The 20,580-nt window shown below is 40.5% G+C and overlaps 1 protein-coding gene across 2 annotated transcripts in view; it reads left to right on the top strand.

Annotated features, from left to right (window-relative positions):
- ASPM (assembly factor for spindle microtubules) overlaps window positions 1–19,908 on the top strand; it is a 29,852-nt gene extending 9,944 nt beyond the window's left edge. Inside the window, exons 4-25 of one of the 2 annotated variants that reach the window (XM_082225399.1) lie at window positions 1,746–1,841; window positions 2,164–2,310; window positions 4,041–4,283; window positions 4,988–5,055; window positions 5,547–5,688; window positions 5,773–5,903; window positions 6,394–6,569; window positions 6,664–6,809; window positions 6,897–6,982; window positions 8,310–8,525; window positions 9,807–10,011; window positions 10,116–10,261; window positions 10,371–10,493; window positions 10,610–10,744; window positions 11,039–14,389; window positions 15,587–15,721; window positions 16,184–16,354; window positions 17,130–17,322; window positions 18,216–18,370; window positions 18,679–18,855; window positions 19,282–19,454; window positions 19,545–19,908. In XM_082225399.1, coding sequence (XP_082081525.1) covers window positions 1,746–1,841; window positions 2,164–2,310; window positions 4,041–4,283; window positions 4,988–5,055; window positions 5,547–5,688; window positions 5,773–5,903; window positions 6,394–6,569; window positions 6,664–6,809; window positions 6,897–6,982; window positions 8,310–8,525; window positions 9,807–10,011; window positions 10,116–10,261; window positions 10,371–10,493; window positions 10,610–10,744; window positions 11,039–14,389; window positions 15,587–15,721; window positions 16,184–16,354; window positions 17,130–17,322; window positions 18,216–18,370; window positions 18,679–18,855; window positions 19,282–19,454; window positions 19,545–19,650 — 6,521 coding nt within the window. In that variant the 3' untranslated portion in view covers window positions 19,651–19,908. Of the gene's footprint in view, window positions 1–1,745; window positions 1,842–2,163; window positions 2,311–4,040; window positions 4,284–4,987; window positions 5,056–5,546; window positions 5,689–5,772; window positions 5,904–6,393; window positions 6,570–6,663; window positions 6,810–6,896; window positions 6,983–8,309; window positions 8,526–9,806; window positions 10,012–10,115; window positions 10,262–10,370; window positions 10,494–10,609; window positions 10,745–11,038; window positions 14,398–15,586; window positions 15,722–16,183; window positions 16,355–17,129; window positions 17,323–18,215; window positions 18,371–18,678; window positions 18,856–19,281; window positions 19,455–19,544 lie in introns of those variants that run through there. The other variant, XR_014220482.1, reaches the window with a different exon arrangement.
- The last annotated feature ends 672 nt before the right edge of the window (window positions 19,909–20,580 follow it).

Below are 20,580 nucleotides of genomic sequence, written 5' to 3'. Positions count from 1 at the left end.
ATGATCTTTTTAACCAAATCGCATAATCATGAGTGTTGTTAGAACTTAATTTTTCCCTCCCTCCCATCCCCGGTTTGCGTCCCTTCCCAAAGCATGTCCAAAATAACAGTTCTTAGCCCGGGTTCCTCACGTCCGAGGCCCTCCAGTCTCTTTCAGTCCCTCTCCGCCGGTCTTGTTGGTAACCCTTTATGCCAGTCGTCACATCTCGAAAGAGTTCTTTCACCATCAATCCAAAGTCTCTTCCCATATTTGCAAACAGCTGCTGAAGAGTTTCCACAAGGCATGAATCTTGAAGGTAATCAAAGTCAAAGTCTATGTGGAGGCCCCAATTATATTTCTTTATTTTAAATTCCTTAATTTCATAGACTCCCAGGGCCTCCACTTTCGTCTTCTGCATCTTTCGTGGATTTATAGTAGATTTACTCCAATAATCTCCTTGTTTGTATTCCACAGGCGTCAGCTTCTGCTCAATATTTTCCCACATCACTTCTTCTCTTTCTTGTTTTGTCTTCTCCTCTGCTTTTATTATCATTTCTGGTTCAGCTGTGGATTCTTTCTCATTGAGGTCCTCTTTACATTCAGCAGGACTACTTGTTTCAGAAGTCAAGGTCATCAATTGTTCACTCATAGCCGTAGTCTGCTCTTGTAAGATTCCAACCAAATAAAACATCCTTTCGATTTCTCCCAGTATCTTTCCATCCACAGCCATTGTAATTCCACAGAATTCCCTCTAGAGGGAATCTGGTTACTTAGTATTCTTTTCCCCAACAGTCCTCTGTCTTGTTATTGTTTCTTTATTTCCAACAATTTTAGATCAATTGTAACTCTTTTTAATCCAGAGGTAACTTAGGTAGCAATTTTCCACTATTAACAGTCCGTTTGACAGCTTTGACAGCTGTCAAACTCTGCACTTCTTAAACCAGCTCCAAAGCAGGACGCTCCCGGGCCCGGGAGGGGGGGTTGTTTACAACAGAACATAAAACATCCAACACTCCTCTCTCCTGCTCAAAATTTCCAAATCTTGGAAGTTACTGTCTTTTTTAAAACTCACCCTTTACAGGGTAGGCACTCCAGCTTAGTTCTTTTTTCGTTGCTCTAGATCGTCTGCAAGGTAGGGGGTGCGGACTTCCTTTTAGCACATCCCCCGATCGTCTCAAATTCAGTGGATAAATTTCTTAAAAGCCAAGTCCAAATTACTCACGGGTTGTTTTTTCAGCCGAATTTCAAGGAAGGAAGTCAGCGCTCTCCGGTCATGGCTCGCGGCTTCGCTCAGCAGAGGTAGCGATGGACTCTCAGTGCCGCGCCACCCCCCGTATCCCCTCCGCAGCCTTTAAAAAGGCTCTTCGCGAATCAGGGGGGGCGCTTAAGGCACCCGCCGAGTCTTCAGTCCGCAGGCATTCCGCGCCTGCGGTTTTAAGGGTCCCCGTGTCGCCGGCACGGCAAAGACCCGTCCCCTGCTGAGCCGATTCCCTCCGGAGCTCGGAGGGAATCCGCCATTCCCAGATCGCGTCAACCCCGGAAGTCAAACCATCAGTATTTTTTAATATCCATTCTTTTAACCAGCATAAACAGGATGCCTCATAATACTAAATCGGGCAAGGGAAATCCACCGTTTTCTTTTTTGGTTTCTTCCCCTTCCAGAGGAATCTAGTAATATATTTCGGCCATTCTCTTTCCCCCCTCTTGTTGTCTCTTTCTGTTGTGTTCTTCACACTATTACAATTCGTTCTTGTTCTAATTTTCAGGTTCCTTATCTAAAAAATGGAGGACTGGTAGGAAAACAAAGAAAATTATTCCAGTGGCACAGTCTCAGCTGACGTTTGTGAAACCTTTAAAAACAGGTGAAAATAAATTCTTCTCTGTATTCTCCATGAAAAGAAAAGTCTCTTAGTGCAAGTGGCAGTTTCAACATATATGATATATTTTAGCTGAAATTAGATTGATCAGTACTACTCCAGAGTATAGGCATATTCCAAAAGTAAAAGCCTGCAAATTAATACATGTTTTCATTGCTGTTGTGCTGCCCTTGGAAAAGGTGTCTCAGGCCCTGCGCCGCAGTCTACCCCACAGAGCAGAGTTCCTCACTGGGAAAGTCACCTCCTACCTACCTTCTTCCATGGGTGGATCTCTGGATGTAATGTAACTTTTAATCTTTTTTCAAAGACATTCCTAGACATCCAATGCCTTTTGTGGCCAAGAACATGTTTTACGATGAGTGCTGGAAAGAGAAACAGCAACGAGGTTTTACTTGGTGGTTGAATTTTGTACTTACTCCTGAGGACTTCACTGTGAAAACAGACACTTCACAAGGTAAAAGAGATCTGCAGGGTCTTAATGTTTCACATATATAAGAATTACTCTAGACTTCAGCAATCCAGTTTGCTTACTTTAAAATCTTTTCATTTATTAACTTGTCAATATAAATATTAGAGTAACAATACTATTTCCACGGGGAATATAAAACATAACAAAATTACTTAAAACTGGTATATGACTATCACATCAGATAAATTAATGTAATCTGATGTGCTATTTCATTTGAGCTGACGTTCTGCATTCATGTGCACAGAGCTACTTTAACTTGAAAGCTCGCATGTGAAGTGCTGCTTCTGTTATTCGGTGTTGGTTTTTTGGAAAGCTTTAAACCCATCAATTCCTAAGTCAGGTGGCAGATCTGCAGCCTCTTCTGCCCACCAGTCATCTCACTCAGTTTACAAAATTGATTGTGCAGCCGAAAAAGTGCCGCTCCCTTTGTGTGCTTCCATTGTTAGCATATCGGAGCATTTCTTGCTTTATTATAAAATAATATTTATATACCGCTGTATCATGAATATATCACAGCGATTTACAACAAAACTAAACAATAGCATAAAAAGTTAAAAACAAATTAAAAGCAAAAAGAAATTTAAAACAAACATCAATAGATCATTGTGGGTGAGATACCCTTTAATTGCCTTCATAGACCTGGCTGAATAGAAGTTTTTAGCAAGTGTTTCACAGTTGGCACGGAAGGTCATTGCTCTAATCTGCCAGCAACAACTGAAGGAAGTTCATTCTTGTCTCTTCAATACTGGCTATTTCCGCTTCAAGCCATAATCCCTAGTTTGTGTGAAACCCTTAGCCAAGAATCTTGGTATGTTGCTCCTGTCCTTCTTGTTAGTGGGCAGTAGCGAAGTGTGAGTGATCTGCACGTTCAGTGTAGACCTTTAGCTGTGGTTTACCATGACTTATAAATGCACCCTTTCCTTTAAGCTTGTATAATCCTAGATGCACACTGGGTAAAGTTTGTGTGAACTCTCTTCAAAGATTGCAAATATTATCATAGCATCATAGGTGGCAGAGGGTGAAGAGGCCAGTAAGCCCAGTTTCCTACAGCAAGGAAGAACAATCCATTAATTCAGCTTTCCCATCCAATCAAAACATTGTGCTTCTATGGGTATTTTGATCCAGTTGATTCAAGCCAGTGAAATAAACTGCACTTTTTGGAAGGAGGCCATATTTTAATTATTTCATAAAATTTATACATCGCTCAATTGTAAAAACAACAACCCAACAACCCTCAAAATGGTTTACAAAAAGATTATTATTATTGGCTCTGTTTCATCAGCCACTCTGGGCGACTTACAGCCTACAGTGGTATCTCGGGTTAAGTACTTAATTCATTCCGGAGGTCCGTACTTAACCTGAAACTGTTCTTAACCTGAAGCACCACTTTAGCTAATGGGGCCTCCTGCTGCCGCCGCGCCACCGGAGCACGATCTCTGTTCTCACCCTGAAGCAAAGTTCTTAACCTGAAGCACTATTTCTGGGTTAGCGGAGTATGTAACCTGAAGCGTATGTAACCCAAGGTACCACTGTATTAAAACATAATAAAACATCAAGCATTAAAAACCTATCGATGCCGGGCTGCCTTCAGATGTCTTCTAAAAGTTGTACAGTTCTTTATCTCCTCAATGAAATCAAGAAAAAATTACAAACATATTACAACAAAAGTTATAATACCAAGTAGATTTTAACACTTGCAACTGTTTTCTCTCCAGTCAATGCGGTGTCCGTTATCTTGGGAACAGAGTCTCATAAACCAAGTGTTCCTAGAGCACCGACTAAAGAAGAAGTATCCCTAAGAGCTTATACAGCTCGGTGCAAGCTGAACAAACTTCGTCGCTCAGCTTGCCGTTTATTTACATCAAACGAGATGGTTAAAGCAATAAAAAGGCTGGAGATTGAAATTGAATCAAAACACTTGTTAATTCGGAAGGACAGACATCTCTGGAAGGATATTGGTAAGAATGTAGCTGTGTTCCAGATATTCCTACACATACGTAGAAAAATTGAACTGTGGTGGGAAATTGTACAGTGGTGCCCCGCAAGACGAATGCCTCACAAGACGGAAAACTCGCTAGACGAAAGAATTTTCCGTTTTGGAGGTGCTTCGCAAAACGAATCTCCTATGGGCTTGCTTCGCAAGACGACAATGTCTTGCGAGTTCCTGCTGGTTTTTCCCCCCTTTCCCCCCTTTTTTCTAAGGCGCTTATCAGCTGATCTGATCAGCAGATAAGCCACTAAAAGCCGCTAATAGCGCTAAGCCGCTTATCAGCTGATCCGATCAGCAGATAAGCCTCTAAAAGCCACTAATAGCGCTAAGCTGCTTATCAGCTGATCCGATCAGCAGATAAGCCGCTAAAAGCCGCTAATAGCGCTAAGCTGCTTATCAGCTGATCCGATCAGTTAAGCCGCTAATCCGCTAATCCTTCAATGGGCTTGCTTCGCAAGACGAAAAAACGCTAGACAAAGAGAATCACAGAACGGATTCTTTTCGTCTTGCGAGGCACCACTGTATACAAGAACGTGGCCAGGTCTATTTATGGCCTTCAGTTCTATAATCAACAATCCACAGCTTGATAATAGCAATTTCACGGTATATTCTTAGGTAATATCCTTTCCAGATTTTTATATTATCCTGCTTTTGCTTCTGTGTCCATTGCAGGTGAAAGACAGAAAATCCTCAACTGGCTTTTATGCTATAACCCACTATGGTTGCGCATAGGTCTGGAAGTAAGTTTGTATTTTCTTAATGTTTACAAAGTGTTCTTTGAGCAAGATATTCTCTTGTAGAATCGCTAAGATTTGTACTGGAATCTGTATTAATCAGCCTTAGGGACATAAAGCTTGGTGATAGTGACTGCCGGTAATCAGTAGAACTGGTCTTAAGACTTTGATATTATCTTTATTTCATGACTCAAAGGCAAGGATGCATAGCTGTCAACTTTTCCCTTTTCTTGTGAGGAATCCTATTTGGAATAAGGACATTTCCCTTTAAAAAAGAGAAATGTTGACAACTATGAAGGATGGGGAACCATGACGCCACCCCCACCCCCCCCGGCACCTGCTTGCCTGTCATCTGCCATCACTCGTGGTCAAGGGAAATATAATTAATATTATATTGCTATAGTTCTTTTAATAAATCTGCTTTGAAGATCTGAATTCTATTGCTGCAAGGTTTTTGTTTTGTTTAAAGTGGATTTTCTTTCTCTCATTAATGAAAGGTAGTCTATGGTGAGCTAATTGCCTTAGAGAGCAACAGCGATGTAATGGGCCTGGCAATGTTTATACTTAATCGCTTGTTGTGGAATCCAGATATTGCAGCTGAATATAGGCACCCAAGTGTGCCTCACTTGTATCGAGATGGTAGGTATTTTTCTTTGCTGTTTTATAATCTGTTTTATACTTTTTAAGATGCAGCTCTATATACAATCTGATATTTTCTTACAGGACACGAAGAAGCATTGTCAAAATTTACGCTGAAAAAACTTCTTCTGTTGGTTTGCTTTCTTGATCGCGCCAAGCTGTCTAGAATTATTGATCATGATCCTTGCCTCTTTTGTAAAAATGCAGAATTCAAGGTATTCCAATTTAAGCCTCTATATTTGTTTTGTGCATAATTAGATCTTTTTAAAAAATTGAATTTTCCATTAAAAGAAGTAGTACCACAGTGTTACATAAGAAAAACAAAAGATTAGTAGATTTGAGTGTATATATGTGGAAGCCACAAGATACTAATTTTAAGACTTACATTTGTTTCCCAAGGTGGTAATTTTCTTCTATGGCTGGAACAGGAATTTTAAGTTGCCATTAACAAATGCAGCTTGATTTTGTGTGCTTATTAGCTGAGGAATAGGCATTTGGCAATTTCTTTTTATAGGCTGTGGTAGGTAGTAGTCTTATTAATGTTTGTGACTAAAGTCTATGACTGGGTTAAACGTACTGGAAGTTAAGAGAATTCCTGTTTGCCTTGCAGCACAATCTTATGGCTGTTTACTTGAAAATGAGCCCCATGATGTGCGCACAGAACTGATAATCTTGCATGAATGTAATCTGTTGCCTTTTCTCCAGTCTAGTAAAGAAATACTGCTGGCATTTTCCCGAGATTTTCTAAGTGGAGAAGGTGATCTTTCTCGCCATCTATATTTCCTGGGCTTTCCAGTTCATCACGTGCAGACTCCACTCGATGAGTTTGACTTTGCTGTAACAAATCTAGCCACAGATTTGCAATGTGGCATTCGTCTAGTGTAAGTCTTCACTGCATTTTGTTGCTGAAGTTATAGAAGGATTTCACTTTAGGAAATGGGCTATATTTTTAACATGGTATCTTTGTATTTTCAGAAGAGCATTGGAACTTCTTTCGTCAAACTGGAGTCTTTCCAAAAAATTGAGAGTTCCTGCAATAAGTAGACTTCAAAAGATGCATAATGTCAAGATTGCCTTTGAAGCACTAAAAGATCATGGAATACAGTTGGAAGATGAACATGGTAAGTGCCAGCAAAGTAGAAAGTAGTCTCCTTATAAAACAAATGTGTGGATGCTGCAAATCAGTAACCTATTTGACTGATTTATAGGTACATCGATTGACGCTAAGGATATTGTGGACCGGCATAGAGAGAAAACACTTGCACTGCTGTGGAAAATAGTATTTGCTTTTCAGGTATTGTATAATGATTTTTTGGCAGTTAATCTCTGAAACATATATTGAAGATGTGTAGTATGCATCTAGGACTTGGAGTATTGTATCTTCAAAAAAATGGGGTGCTGCATAAAAAATGGCCTGTATATAGAAGCTAATACTACTGAAGGCAGTTCTCAAAAGCAGTTCCATGCCTATACCAAATGCACAGAGATGACCTCACCAACTGCATATAAAGTAGAACATCAGCACAGTTGACTCCCAACTTCCATACATTTAACTTGTACAATCACAGCTTTATGCTGGCAGCCAGCTTGTTGAAATCACAGAAATTGTGACTGTGAAATCACAGAAAGTGTGGAAAGAGCTTTTAAGCTTCTCCACCTTGCTTCCTGGGTTCTGGGAGGTTCTTGTGTGAGATCTTGCAGGATCTCCCAGAGCCCGGTAAGCAAGGTGGAGAGCCTTGCATGGGGGGCCAAGTCACACCAGCTTTGGAAAGGTAGAGATGCTGCTGTTAGGGAGATTCTGGGGTTTTAACTACATGCAGCTTCAGCTTTGCACACAATCCCTGGAACGTAACCCCTACACAAGTTGCAAGATGGGGAACACTGAATATGTGGGAGAAAAGGCCGTATGTCTTACATAGTTAGATGAGCTATGCTTTTATAATTGGTAGTGATGTGAAATGTTACATGAAATGTACAGAACTGGTGCATCAAAAAAGGGAAGACATCGAGGTCTGATGCCTTTAAAAATACTATCAACAAATTTACAAGCATTGAAATTAATTATGGAAAAATAGTCTTGATTAATTTTATCACATAACAAAATGTGCTGTGGAGTCGAAAGAGTTCTTGTTCATCTTAAATTGGTTATACAGGTGCATAAGCAGTTTACACTTTCTTTCATATGTTATTTAGCGATCTCCAAATTTTAAACCAGAGCAAGTTTGTGTTTTGTCAGGATTGACATTGTCCTGCCCACCAAATGTTCCACCTTAGTATGCAATTGCTATATTCACCTTAGAGCAGTGATGTGGGCCAGGACATTTTCAGTGCTTTATCTTTCCACTGAAAAATGTTACCGCTGTTTCATAAGTTCATTTTCTAAAACAAAGTTTTCTGGAAAACCCATCTTGCTGCTTGCAGAGTAAGCTTTGTTAAGTTAAATGAGAGTTGCATTTGAATAAACATGATTGGACTTGTTCTGCTAGCATTGTCCTGATAACATAGTTGTTATTTGTCATTTGTTTAGCATGCTTTGAGAAATACAGTGATTTACGTACATATCTCTAAAGATCAGAAACCCTCATCTTTAGAAATAATATTTTAAATTTGTTCTTGTTAAGGTGGAGGTTTCCCTTGATAGGGATCAGTTGAAAGAAGAAATTGATTTTTTGAAGAACATGCACGTTACAAAAGTGAAGTCTGCTGCTTTAGAATCTCGTATTGCCAACAAAGTGAGAAAAGACAGCAGTAACTTTTATTCATCCGAAAGCTGCAGTGAAAATGTAAAGATGCTGATGGATTGGGTCAATACCGTCTGTGGGTTTTACAATGTCAAGGTAAAAACTTTCCCAATAATCATCTCTGTTCTGTTTCCTCCCCAATAAGCAAACAAGGGACGAAAGTATTATTTGATAGACCACAACTAATTGATGGAAGCCAGTTTTAATCAGCGGGACTGAGATTTAAGGAGATGTTTATTTATTTGGCTGTTCAGCATGTTTTTATTATGGTGCATTATCAATGACTGAAAAATGGCATAATGGGGTCATGATCCTGCATGGACTGTACTTGCCGCAATCTTGCCTGCCTGTTTCTTATTAAACTTCATTGATGCTAGGATTTCATCCTTTTGTGGGAGAGGGTGGGTGCTTAATGACCTGACATTAGGCATTTACATATGTTCCTATGAAACAGTACTGACAAAATCAATAGGTTCCCCTTTCCTTTCCAACAAACTGGTTTAAAGGAAACATTTGGATGGACTGTTTAAATCTACAACGATGGCCATATCAAATGGTAACTTCTTGTTGATGCATCAAAGCTAATCTGACAAACGCTAAGGATAAATTTACTTGTTTCATGGTCCAAGTTGCTTCTTGGAAAGAATTGGAAAATGGTAGGAAACAACCTTGTACTGAGTCAGACTATTTAACTCAGTCCATTTAACTCACTATTGTTTGCACTGAATGGCTGCAGATCTCCAGGGTTTTAGATGGGACATTCCTGTTCCTACCTGGAGATGCTGGGGATTGAACCCGGGACCTTTGCATGCAAAACAGATGCACTGCCACTGAGCTGTGGCCCATCCCATGCACATCTCTTAGAACTTACTATTCTGAAAGTTGCTGAAGGTAAATCCCCAATACTGTGTTTTTATAGAACATCTTTCTTTAAGGTTTGTTGTGCCAAACATGACAAGCAGATCCTAACCTGATTTTCTTTAGTACACTACAAATTTATACTTTAACTTAGTACTGTTTTTGAAGATTTCATGCCACTGTAATTTCAGTAAGTGTTCCAATATAATAACCCCTAGAGAACCCCAAGTAAAAGAAGATTATTACCACAATTATCTGGCTGTAAAGAGCAAGGGGTATTAAAGTTATTAATTTTCAGACTTTGAATACTGTGGTGTGGGAAGGGTATTTTCCCTCTAGATATGCTTTTCAAAAAGAAAAGCCATTGGAAGAAAGGAGTGCATTGTTGAGTAGGCTAGATTTCAGAAATGGAGGCCTAGAACTCAGGTTTATTAGCACATGGTATGCTGATACAAACCTTCAAATAGAGAAGCCACTGGCAAAAAATATTTGCTTAACTGGTTTTGTGTTTTTAACTAGGTTGAAAACTTTACAGTATCCTTCTCGGATGGAAGAGTGTTGTGTTATTTGATTCATCATTATCATCCATGTTATGTGCCTTTGGAAGCTATCTGCCAGCGCACAACTCTAACAGTAGAATGCACCAAAAGTGGTACAGTTGCTCTAAATTCTTCCTCTGAGTCTGATTCTTCTCTGACTGTACTCAATGGAGCTTTTGATGAAAGTGAGTTCATTAAATGATTATTGAAGGCAGAGGGAAGATGGTTATTACCACTTTATTTGACTTAATAAATTCAATCTTTTTTCTCTGTTTGTTTTTTACTAAAGCTATAACTTCTTCCGTGCTTTATAAAGAACTCCTTGACAATGAGAAGAGAAACTTCCAGCTGATTAATGCTGCAATTTCTGACCTTGGTGGTGTTCCTGCTATGATTCACCATTCAGACATGTCCAATACAATTCCTGATGAGAAGGTAATCAACCATGTCTTTACAATTCACCATTGCCTTCTTCAATCACAACTTACTTTTATCGCAACTTGCTAAGTTTCTGTATGTTCTCTGCTCTCTTGGTTTTCTTTAGGTAGTTATTGCCTATGTGTCATTTCTTTGTTCGCGACTTGTAAATCTTTCTAAAGAGATTCGAGCAGCTCGACTGATTCAGTCAGTGTGGAGGGAACACAGATTGAAAACAAGATTAGCACAGGTATTTCTTTGAGTTACTTTGCATGTTTCCTAAATTTTCCGCAGAACGTGATTCTACAGTATCTATCGATGCTATATGGACATATTTAATCAGCAGTGGAATTTTTCTTTTGCTAGATTTTTGAAGAAAAATCAAAAGGTGCAGTTGTAATTCAGAAACATTGGAGAAGATACATGGCCCAGGTGAAACTTCAGAAATTAAAAAAAGCAAAGCAGGAAGAAGTTGAAAGAGTATCTTCTGTTGTCATTCAGGTATGATTGACTTTTCATGTGAAATTACTATGTCAAAATTACTGCATTTCCTAGCCGATTGAGATTACCAGGTGCTATTTCATTTCTGCCCAGAATAAGATTTCAGAACCAAGTAAAATATGGTTCACTGTTAGAACACTTTATATGTCATACTTTTATATAAAGAATATTGAATTTTATTGTTCGAGTCCACCATATATGCATAGAAAGAATTGCCCATTTCTCTTGTATTAAAACTGTAAATGTGCAGTGAAATCTGATCCTTACAGCTGTGTGTCACTTTTTCCACCCCAGACTTACTGGAGAAGATACAACGCAAGAAGAAAATACTTGCAGCTTCGGCAATATACAATTATTGTGCAAGCAAGGATAAGAACGTTCCTTGCTGTTACTGCTTATAAAAAAGTTTGCTGGGCTGCTCTCACTATTCAGAGGCTCTTCAGGGCTTTTTTGATAGCAAAAGCCCATCGCCAAAAATATCAAAGGATGAAACAGTCAGCGCTTGTGATTCAGTCTGCATTTAGAAGATGGAAAGGCTGCAAAATGAATTCAAAAGTTGAAATAGAGAAGCGACTGCAAGCAACTGAACTAGCAAAGAAGGAGAGAGCTGCAGTTGTAATTCAGTCATGGTACAGGATGACCAGAGATCAAAACAATTACTTACATATCAGACACAGTGTTATCAAGATACAGGCCTTGTTCAGATGTCTTAAAGCTAAATTCATTTACAGACGGAAAAGACTGTGTGTGATGGCTATTCAGAAGTGTTACAGAGCTTACAGAATGAGGAAAATTGACAGGGAAACATATTTGCAGAAACGTTCGGCAGCTATATTCCTGCAATCTGCTTATAGAGGAATGAAAGCTCGTTTATTGTGTAGACAAGTCAGAGCTGCCGGTGTCATTCAGGTACACTACCGAGCATACAGAAAGCAAATTTTTCTGAGGCAGAAGTTCTTGCAGCTAAAAAAGGCTGCTGTGTGTTTGCAAGCAGCTTACCGGGGCTATAAAGTACGGAAAATGTTTAAGTGTCAGAAAATGGCTGCTGTTAAGATCCAGTCTGCTTTGAGGGCTTATGCTGCAAGAAGAAAATACCAAGCTTTGATTCAAGCTACCCTTGTGATTCAGAGATGGTACAGGGCTTCCAAAATCAGAACAAGGTTTTTGAAGACAAGAACAGCTGTAATTTTCTTGCAGGCAGCTCTGCGTTCTTGGCAAGTAAAGAAATGCATTAAGAGCTGGCAAGCTGCCGCAATTAAAATACAATCTGCCTTTAGGAGATACATGGCTCTGAAAAAGTTCAGGATGGTGAGAAATGCTGCTCAAACACTTCAGCAGCATTACAGAGCCAAAGTTCTGGGCAGAAAACAACAGCAGGAATACGTTGCACTTCGCAATAGCATTGTACAACTCCAGGCAGCTTGGAGAGGGAGGGTTGTGAGGAAGGCAATCCAAAGACAGCACTGTGCTGCAGTAGTCATACAGTCCTATTTCAGGATGCACACCAGTCAAACAAAGTTTAAAAGTTTCAGAAGGGCTGCTGTTAAGGTTCAAAGGTGGTATTGTGCTGCTGTCCTAGCCAGGAGTGAAAGGCAGAAATACCTCACTTTAAAGGTTGCAGTTGTTAAAATGCAAGCAATTTACAGAAGCGCAAGAGCAAGGCGTGAAATTCAACGCATGCACCAAGCAGCAGTTATTATCCAAGCCATGTTTAAAATGCATCAGAGTAAGGTTAGATATCAGGCAATGAAACTGTCAGCACTTGTAATTCAGAGGCACTACAGAGCTCATTGCAGAGGGAGAATGGAACGGGAAAAGTATCTCAAGTTAAGGAAGGCTTCTCTTGTACTACAGGCTGCCTACAGGGGGATGAAAGTCAGACAGGAGCTAAAAGCTTTGCACCAGTCTGCAACTTCTATTCAGTCATTTTATCGAATGTACAAGCAGCGAAAATCTTTCCTGAAGCTAACTGCAGCGGCAAAACTGATTGAGCAGTGGTATCGTGGTTCTAAATGTCGCAATGCTCAGATGCGCAAATACAGGCAGATGAAGACTTCTGCCATCCAAATACAGGCTGCCTTCCGAGGTATGAAAGCGAGGCTCCATTTGCAAAGGATGCATATGGCTGCCACCACCATCCAAAGGCGATTCAGAACTTTTCTTCAGAGGCAAAGGTTTGCTTCTATTAAGGCAGCTGCTGTGACGATTCAAAGGAAGTACCGAGCAATGGTACTCTCTAAACAGCAGCGTGAAGAGTATGTCCAGCTCTATAAAGCTGCCATTGTAATACAGTCTGCCTTCAGAGGCCTCCTGGCCAGGAAACGTGTGAGCCAAATGCATGGGGCTGCTACAGTTATCCAAGCAGCCTTTAGAAGACATACAGCTTATACTCGATACCAAGCTGTGAAGCTTGCATCTGTTTCCGTACAGCAGCATTATAGAGCATACCGTGAGATGAAACACGCTAGAGGACTCTACTTAAAATATTGCCACTCTGCTTTAGTTCTTCAGGCTGCTTACAGAGGAATGAAAGTGCGATGCATCTTGAGGGAACAACATCATGCTGCAACAGTCATACAGAGTAACTACAGAAGGCACAGGCAGCAGTGTTCCTACAAAAAATTACAATGGGCAGCCAAAGTTATACAGGTTCAAGTCAGGGCCAATAAGCTGTGCAAAACTGCAGCCCAGCAGTATTCCTCTGCTAAAAGTGCCGCCATTTGCATCCAGAAAGCTTTTCGCTGGATGAAGGCAAGACAATGTCAGCAAAGGCACCAAGCCGCCATTGTGCTTCAGCGGAATTTTAAAATGCAGAGAGAACGTAGAAAATACCTTGCTTTGAAAGCAGCTGCTGTAGTCCTTCAGAGACGGTACAGAGCGTCAGTTCTGGCAAGGAGGCTGGCTCAGGAATACGTTTCTGTTTGTGCAGCTGTTATCTGTGTCCAGTCTTTCTACAGAGGATTTAAAATCAGGAAGGAAATTGAGCGCAAACACTTAGCAGCAAAGGTAATCCAAGCAACATTTAGAATGCACAGGGCTAGGGTCTCTTACCAAAAGCTGAGAGGTGCTGCTGTCACCATACAAAATTCCTACCGGTCTCACCTAAAGGGAAAACACCAGCAAAATGCACACCTGGCAATTAAGAACTCTTCTGTAATGATTCAGTCCACATACGGAGAGTTAAGAACAGGGCAAGAAGTGAAAGCTATGTACGTTGCAGCAACTCTCATCCAGTCTCTCTATCGAATGCATGCCCAGCGCAGACGTTACAAGTTGATACGCAGGGCTGTGATAACTATTCAGTCTGCCTATCGTGGAAGGGTAGCACGCCGAAAGGCAAAGGAAATTCGTGCGGCTAGAAAGATTCAGTCCTTCATTCGCATGACTCTGGCTCGTAGAAAGTTTATTCGCCTCAGAACAGCAGCTACTGCAGTACAGACTCATCGCCGTACAAATAAAGCCATAGAACAATACCAGAAATACTGGGAAGCTGCACTTGTAATACAGCGGCGTTATCGGTCTTACCTGGCTATGAAACACCAAAGAGTAGCTTATTTGCAAACTTTGAAGAGCATCATCATTATGCAAGCTACAGTCAGGAGTTTCCTTGAACATCTAAGGCTCTGCAGATTGAAAAGTATCCAGGTATTTAGGTATACTTACTTCAACATTACTTGTTACTGATTCCTGTAATATATGTACACAAGAACCACTCCTCTGAGTCAAAAGCAGGGTGGGCAATATGGCTAGATTCTTATGATAATGAATATGCTCTTTTCCTCTTTGAATCCTAAACCTCATTCTGTGCTTTTTTCTGTTCTGCTGGTTTTCTATCTTATATTGGGAACAAAATAGTATACCAGCAAAAGGAGATACTGTATGTTTTTCTATACAAAATAGCTTGAAGCAACGGCCCCAAATCTGTCTCTTATCAAAATCTAAGGTATTTTTAAAAAGTGCTTAAATTTGTTTAGATCTTGTGAATTTTTTTCTACTGATTCGGAAGCGGAAGTGAAAGCTGTAACCAAAAGTGGTAGTGGTGCAGGGGGAACTTCTAGTTTTCGTTAGAGCAAGTTGGTTTGCAACTTTCTTGTTCAAGTTCCTTGGGTATTATTATTATTATTATTATTATTATTATTATTATTATTATTATTATTTACTTCTCCCCACTCTGCACAGCTCTCAACAGAATTAAAAGCACAATAGAACATCAAACATTAAAAACTTCCCTAAACAGGGCTGGCTTCAGATGTCTTCTAAAAGTCAGATAGTTGTTTATTTCCTTGACATCTGATGGGAAGGCGTTCCACAGGGTGGGCGCCATTACTGACAAGGCCCTCTGCCTGGTTCCCTGTAACCTCACTTTTTGCGGTGAGGGAACTGCCAGAAGGCCCTCTGGGCTGAATGATGGGGGTGGAGAGAGATATTTGAGATACATGTCTACTGCTGGTAGTCAAATTGCCTGGCAATGACCTTACAGTTTTGGATTAAGGTCCTTACAGAACTATCTATGCCCATATGACCCAGGGATTCAAGATTGGTACAGGGGCCTTCCTTGCATGACTACCAGGCAGAGATGGGGTGGGCACAACCTTTTTGTGGTGTTCCCCATGGCTGTGGAACGCCCCCTCCCAACCTCTTCCGTGGTAATGTTTTAGGCCAGCTGTACAGATTATTAATGAGTGTTCACCAAGAAGTAACTTTTACTTTTAGTATTATACCGACTGTGATACATTTATAAATATTTTTTACTGCTGTTATAATTGTGATGCCGTTTTATACATTTTAATTGTTTTTATGTGTGTCGCCCCCCCCCCCCCTGCCCCTTATGGTTTTGCACAGAGCCGGCAGAGCTTTCTCCTTCGTTTTGCAGCTGCTGCATATCATCATCTCGCTGCTGTTAGAATTCAGAGGGCCTACAGAGCTTTTCACACGAAGCAAGCACACTTGCAGCTCTCTTCAGTTCTGTACATTCAGGTTAGCTTTTAGAACAAATGTATTGCTCTAGGAGCTTTTTTCTACCAAGTGCCTCTTCTGTTCTTGAAAATGCTCAGTCTTTTTTATTAGTTCATGTTACAGTGGCACCTTGGGTTACAGACGCTTCAGGTTACAGACTCCACTAACCCAGAAATAGTACCTCGGGTTAAGAACTTTGTTTCAGGATGAGAACACCAATCGTGCTGCTGCAGTGCGGTGGCAGCGGGAGACCCCATTAGCTAAAGTACCTCAGGTTAAGAACAGTTTCAGGTTAAGAACGGACCTCCAGAACGAATTAAGTTCTTAACCTGAGGTACCACTGTACTTACACATGTCTTGAAGTTCCAAGTTTCATCAAGACCATCTCTTTAATTCCTTTAAATTAAACACATTCCTTTAAAAATGTGTAGGTGATCTTAGCAAGAAAATGTTTTCCTCTTTGTCCTGTGTGTGTTTAAGCAGAGGTGGTATCGAGCAAAACTGCAGAGGAGAAGATACCTTCAAGATCGTGAGAATATTATTAAAATACAAAGAAGGGTGAGGAGACGGAAGAGTTCCAGAAATGTAGCTGCAAATGCGGTTCAGGGAGGCATGAACCAAGAAGCCCTAATCAATGGAGTAACTAAATTCCAGGTAAACCAAGATCCTAGAGAGACTGCTTCTGTTTTATTGAGTCATATGGTTATATTTAAGGCCTTGTTTTATTCTTATGTGTGAGAGTTGTAACCATGGGGCATGAAGTGGTAAGGGCCACAGCTTAGTGATAGAACTTTGAATACAAAAAGCCCACAGTCAGCCCCTGACATCTTCAGGGGTGGGCTGTATATGACCTCTGTCTGAAACACAGGAGTCACTACCAGCCTTTGGTATTCTCTCCCTAGGAGCAAGATGTATTAATTGCCTGACTTGATAGAAGGCAACTTCCTGAGTTTGCTAAGGATGATGGGAATATTGCCACAGCAGGAATGATATGCTTATGGATTCTAAAGGGGTGCATGGCTCTATTCTTAATGTCCACATTTGGACTTTCCTTTCACTTATTCACTGTGGCGAATGGAATTGGAGTAGTTTTTTACTCTCCACCTTTTATCTAAAAATCTGAATATTTTCTGTATTTATATGATGCTTTAATTCTCAAAACCCATCAGTAAACCTAAAGCAAACATTCTAGAAACCACTGAAAAAGATAAAGATAAGAATAAAATCAACTGAGACATGAACACGTCTTTTGTATTCTGCTTCTGATCATTGAATGATGCCTGGAAGCCACTGAATGCAAAATATTAATTGTGCTAGAATTGGTTGGAAAACCATAAAATTATATTCTGTAATGTAACAGGCTTTCTCCTCTCTCTTTCCTTCAATATGAATCACTTTCCCCCTCGCCCCCACCCTCATCCATCATAAGTCACTGTGGAGAGGGTATTCATGTAGGAAGAAGACTGACACAGCAAAAACGAGAGCACTGCGAGATAGCTTGTCGATTGCCAATAAAGAAAGCAAAGAAGATAAGAAGCTATGCAACAGAACAGCACTTGCCATTGATCGGCTTCTCAAATATAAACACTTTTCTTACATTCTGGCAGCTTTAAAAGACTTGGGTTTGTATTTTTTAGATTAAAAATAATTCTCAATACACCATAAATACCATTCTTTCTACAAATTTACCAACATAAAAGGTGTAGCAGTAAAGATGGGGTGGTGGTGGAATTACATCATTATTACCTGCCTAGTACAGTCGTACCTCGGTTCTCGAATTTCTCCATTGATGAATGTTTCAGAACCTGAACATCGAAAACCCGGAAATCAATGCTTGTTTTCAAACGCGCCTCAGAATTCGAACAGCTTCCGCTGTGTGTTTTTCCATTTTCTCAGTTGAATTTGCAGACAGCCCTTTGCACCTCAATTTTTGAACATTTTGGAACTCAAATGGTCTTCCAGAAAGGATTATGTTTGAGAACTGAGGTACCACTGTACTTTCATATTGGAAGGACTAGTTTTCCTGGTGTGTGGTGGAAAATGGGATCGTTTGACCAGAGTAGAATGGCATCCAATCCAATCCAACCCCACTTCATGCACTGAGAAGCATGAAACTTCTCTACCCCGGTGGTTCCCCATTAGCTAAGTACCACAGACCCCTTGTTTTTCAAAAGCAATGCCATGGACCCCCTACTTTTGAAAATGTTGATATTTCTGTGGTGGTTTTTGTTATGTGAATGGTGCCACCATACCCTCCAACATGCCCCAGTGCAGAATTTGGGTGTGTGCTTGTGCAAGTCACATGACCTGCATGGTGCCCGGAAACATATGCTTTTGGGTGCCATGCTGCCCCTGACAGTTGATGGGTGCCACAGACCCCCAATAGAGAACCATAGCTGTATCTCAATTACTGTGTGCCAATGAGAACTGGCCACTATTTCCATGGTGCATTTCGTCCAACTGTTGCCACCCTGAAAATAGGCTGATCTATATTTCTTTCTGTCTCCCTCTCCAGAGGTTGTTACCCGACTATCACCCGTTTGCTGTGAAAGTATGGTCCAGAATGAAGCAGTACCCACTATTTTTACTTTGATACGGAGTTGCAATCGCAGTGTCCCTAGCATGGATGTCATACGTTATTCTGTCCAGGTCCTGCTTAATTTGTCAAAGGTACTTCTGCATTTTCAAGTTTTGTTAAATGGTCTCAGTCCCCTTTTTATTGCCAGAATTTGGGGCTTAGAGCTGCTCTTGATCGCTGCTCTTGGACTTGAGAGCTCCAATTCAGAATGGGGCAGGAGTGAGGACACTCCTTCCTGCAAATCCACTAACAGTCGTCACAGTGTTGTTTTGCTATTTTCTTTACACTGTACTATATATCCAGTGTAAGAAGTCTATTAAGACTGTCTCAAATACAATGAGACCTTCTTTGCTCAAAGTTGGAGGGAAAGTACTTAACCAGAACTGTTTTTCTTTTCAAGTATGAAAAGACAACTGAAGCTGTTTACACAGTGGAGAATTGTGTTGATACTTTACTGGACCTACTTCAGATGTACAGAGAGAGAGCTGGCGACAAAGTTTCAGAGAAAGGTGGAAGCATTTTTACCAAGACGTGCTGCCTGCTTGCTCTTCTTTCAAAGGACTCAAGAAGAGCTTCTGTAAGTTTTGGTTGCTCTCCACTCCATCCCATCATTAACTATTGTGAAATTGTTTTCCCGTTTGTGAGGGATGAGCAGGAGAGATTTGCCACAGTGGCTCCTAATATACAAACACGGCTGGTAGTGTGTTAAAGCTGCTATTTTACACAGCCAGTTAGTGCCAAATGCATTTTACCTTTCTTGAGAATGGCAGGGGAGTGTTTAAGCTGGAGACCTGATATTTGGGAACAGAAATGGTGCTGTTGGAGGATCTTTGACAGGCAAGCTTTGGAACTGTGTCACTATAGGATTGGATGGTGAGGGGTCTTAATCACTTCCATTAAAACTGGTGCTTTTCTATGTGTTTCCTAAAAGTTTACTCCTTTCAGGCTTCACTGAACTAAGCATTACACTGTATTTAACTATAAAATGTGGTTTAATTTTTAGGAGATCCGAGGCAGCTCACGAGTAGTTACTCGCCTTCAGAGCCTGTTTAAACTCACAGCACGGAAACATCAAATGGATGCACGAAGAATGCTTGCCAAACAGAAGTTGGCTGCATACAAAAATGGGCATTTCTCTGTCCCAGCAACTCCTCTAAGGACAACAATAGTTTCAAGGTAAGAAATCCTAATCTTTCAATTTCCGTGCTTAAAAGAGAGAAAAAACTCCTGCTTTTTCAGCACAATTTCCTCCCCTTTAACCTACAGGCAGAGACCAGAATGGGTTTTAAGGAAAGATAATATAAAAGAGATTGTTGATCCTCTGCAAGCAATTCAAATGGTGTTGGATACACTTGGAATTCCTTATTACTAAAGAATGACTTAAAATGATATTAAACAAGCATTGTCAGGATCAGCTTTCATATTATGTAGAGTGCCATATAAATCTATATCCAATTTTATCAGGATATATTTGTGATACCTCAGTTTTACTGCACATTTTTGTATGTCAGCTTGTGATTGGTATTGTCTTTATTAATTACTTGGATATGATTTGTAAGTAACAAACTAAACTATGTATTTTTTTTAAAGGCTGAAATTTTGTACAATAAAATGGAAACCATTCTGTTTACATTGTTGGCTATGGTTTTTATTTTGTTTGGATGTTCTTGGAGATTTGGGATCTACAGTGGTGCCTCGCAAGACGAAAAGAATCCGTTCTGTGATTCTCTTCGTCTAGCGGTTTTTTCGTCTTGCGAAGCAAGCCCATTGACGGATTAGCGCTATTAGTGGCTTTTAGCGGCTTATCTGCTGATCGGATCAGCTGATAAGCGGCTTAGCGGCTTAGAAAGGGGGGGGGGAGGGGAAAAAACCAGCAGGAACTCGCAAGGCATTTTCGTCTTGCGAAGCAAGCCCATAGGAGATTCGTTTTGCGAAGCACCTCCAAAACGGAAAACCCTTTCGTCTAGCGGGTTTTCCGTCTTGCGAGGCATTCGTCTTGCAGGGCACCACTGTATAACCATTAAGCCTAGCAAAATAGATTTGATATCTGCATATGCATGTATTCCACCTTGTGAATCTGAGCAATCTGCTGTGGAAAACAAGCTGGACCATATTAGTTGCAAGTGCTACCTTTCTCATTACTTTTATCAAAAAGAGACAAAATACATAGTTTAGGATCCAAGATCATTTTTACCTACAAGTGTAGTATACTTGTTTCCAAAATTTCTGAACTTCAACACAGTTCTACCGCATATGCCATTAAGACCCCTGCTCCCTGCCAACACAAATGAGATCCTGATAC

This window comes from Podarcis vaucheri (genome assembly GCF_965113315.1).
Source record: "Podarcis vaucheri genome assembly, chromosome: 6".
Lineage (NCBI taxonomy): Eukaryota > Metazoa > Chordata > Lepidosauria > Squamata > Lacertidae > Podarcis > Podarcis vaucheri.
This window is presented reverse-complemented; position numbering and strand designations above follow the sequence as displayed.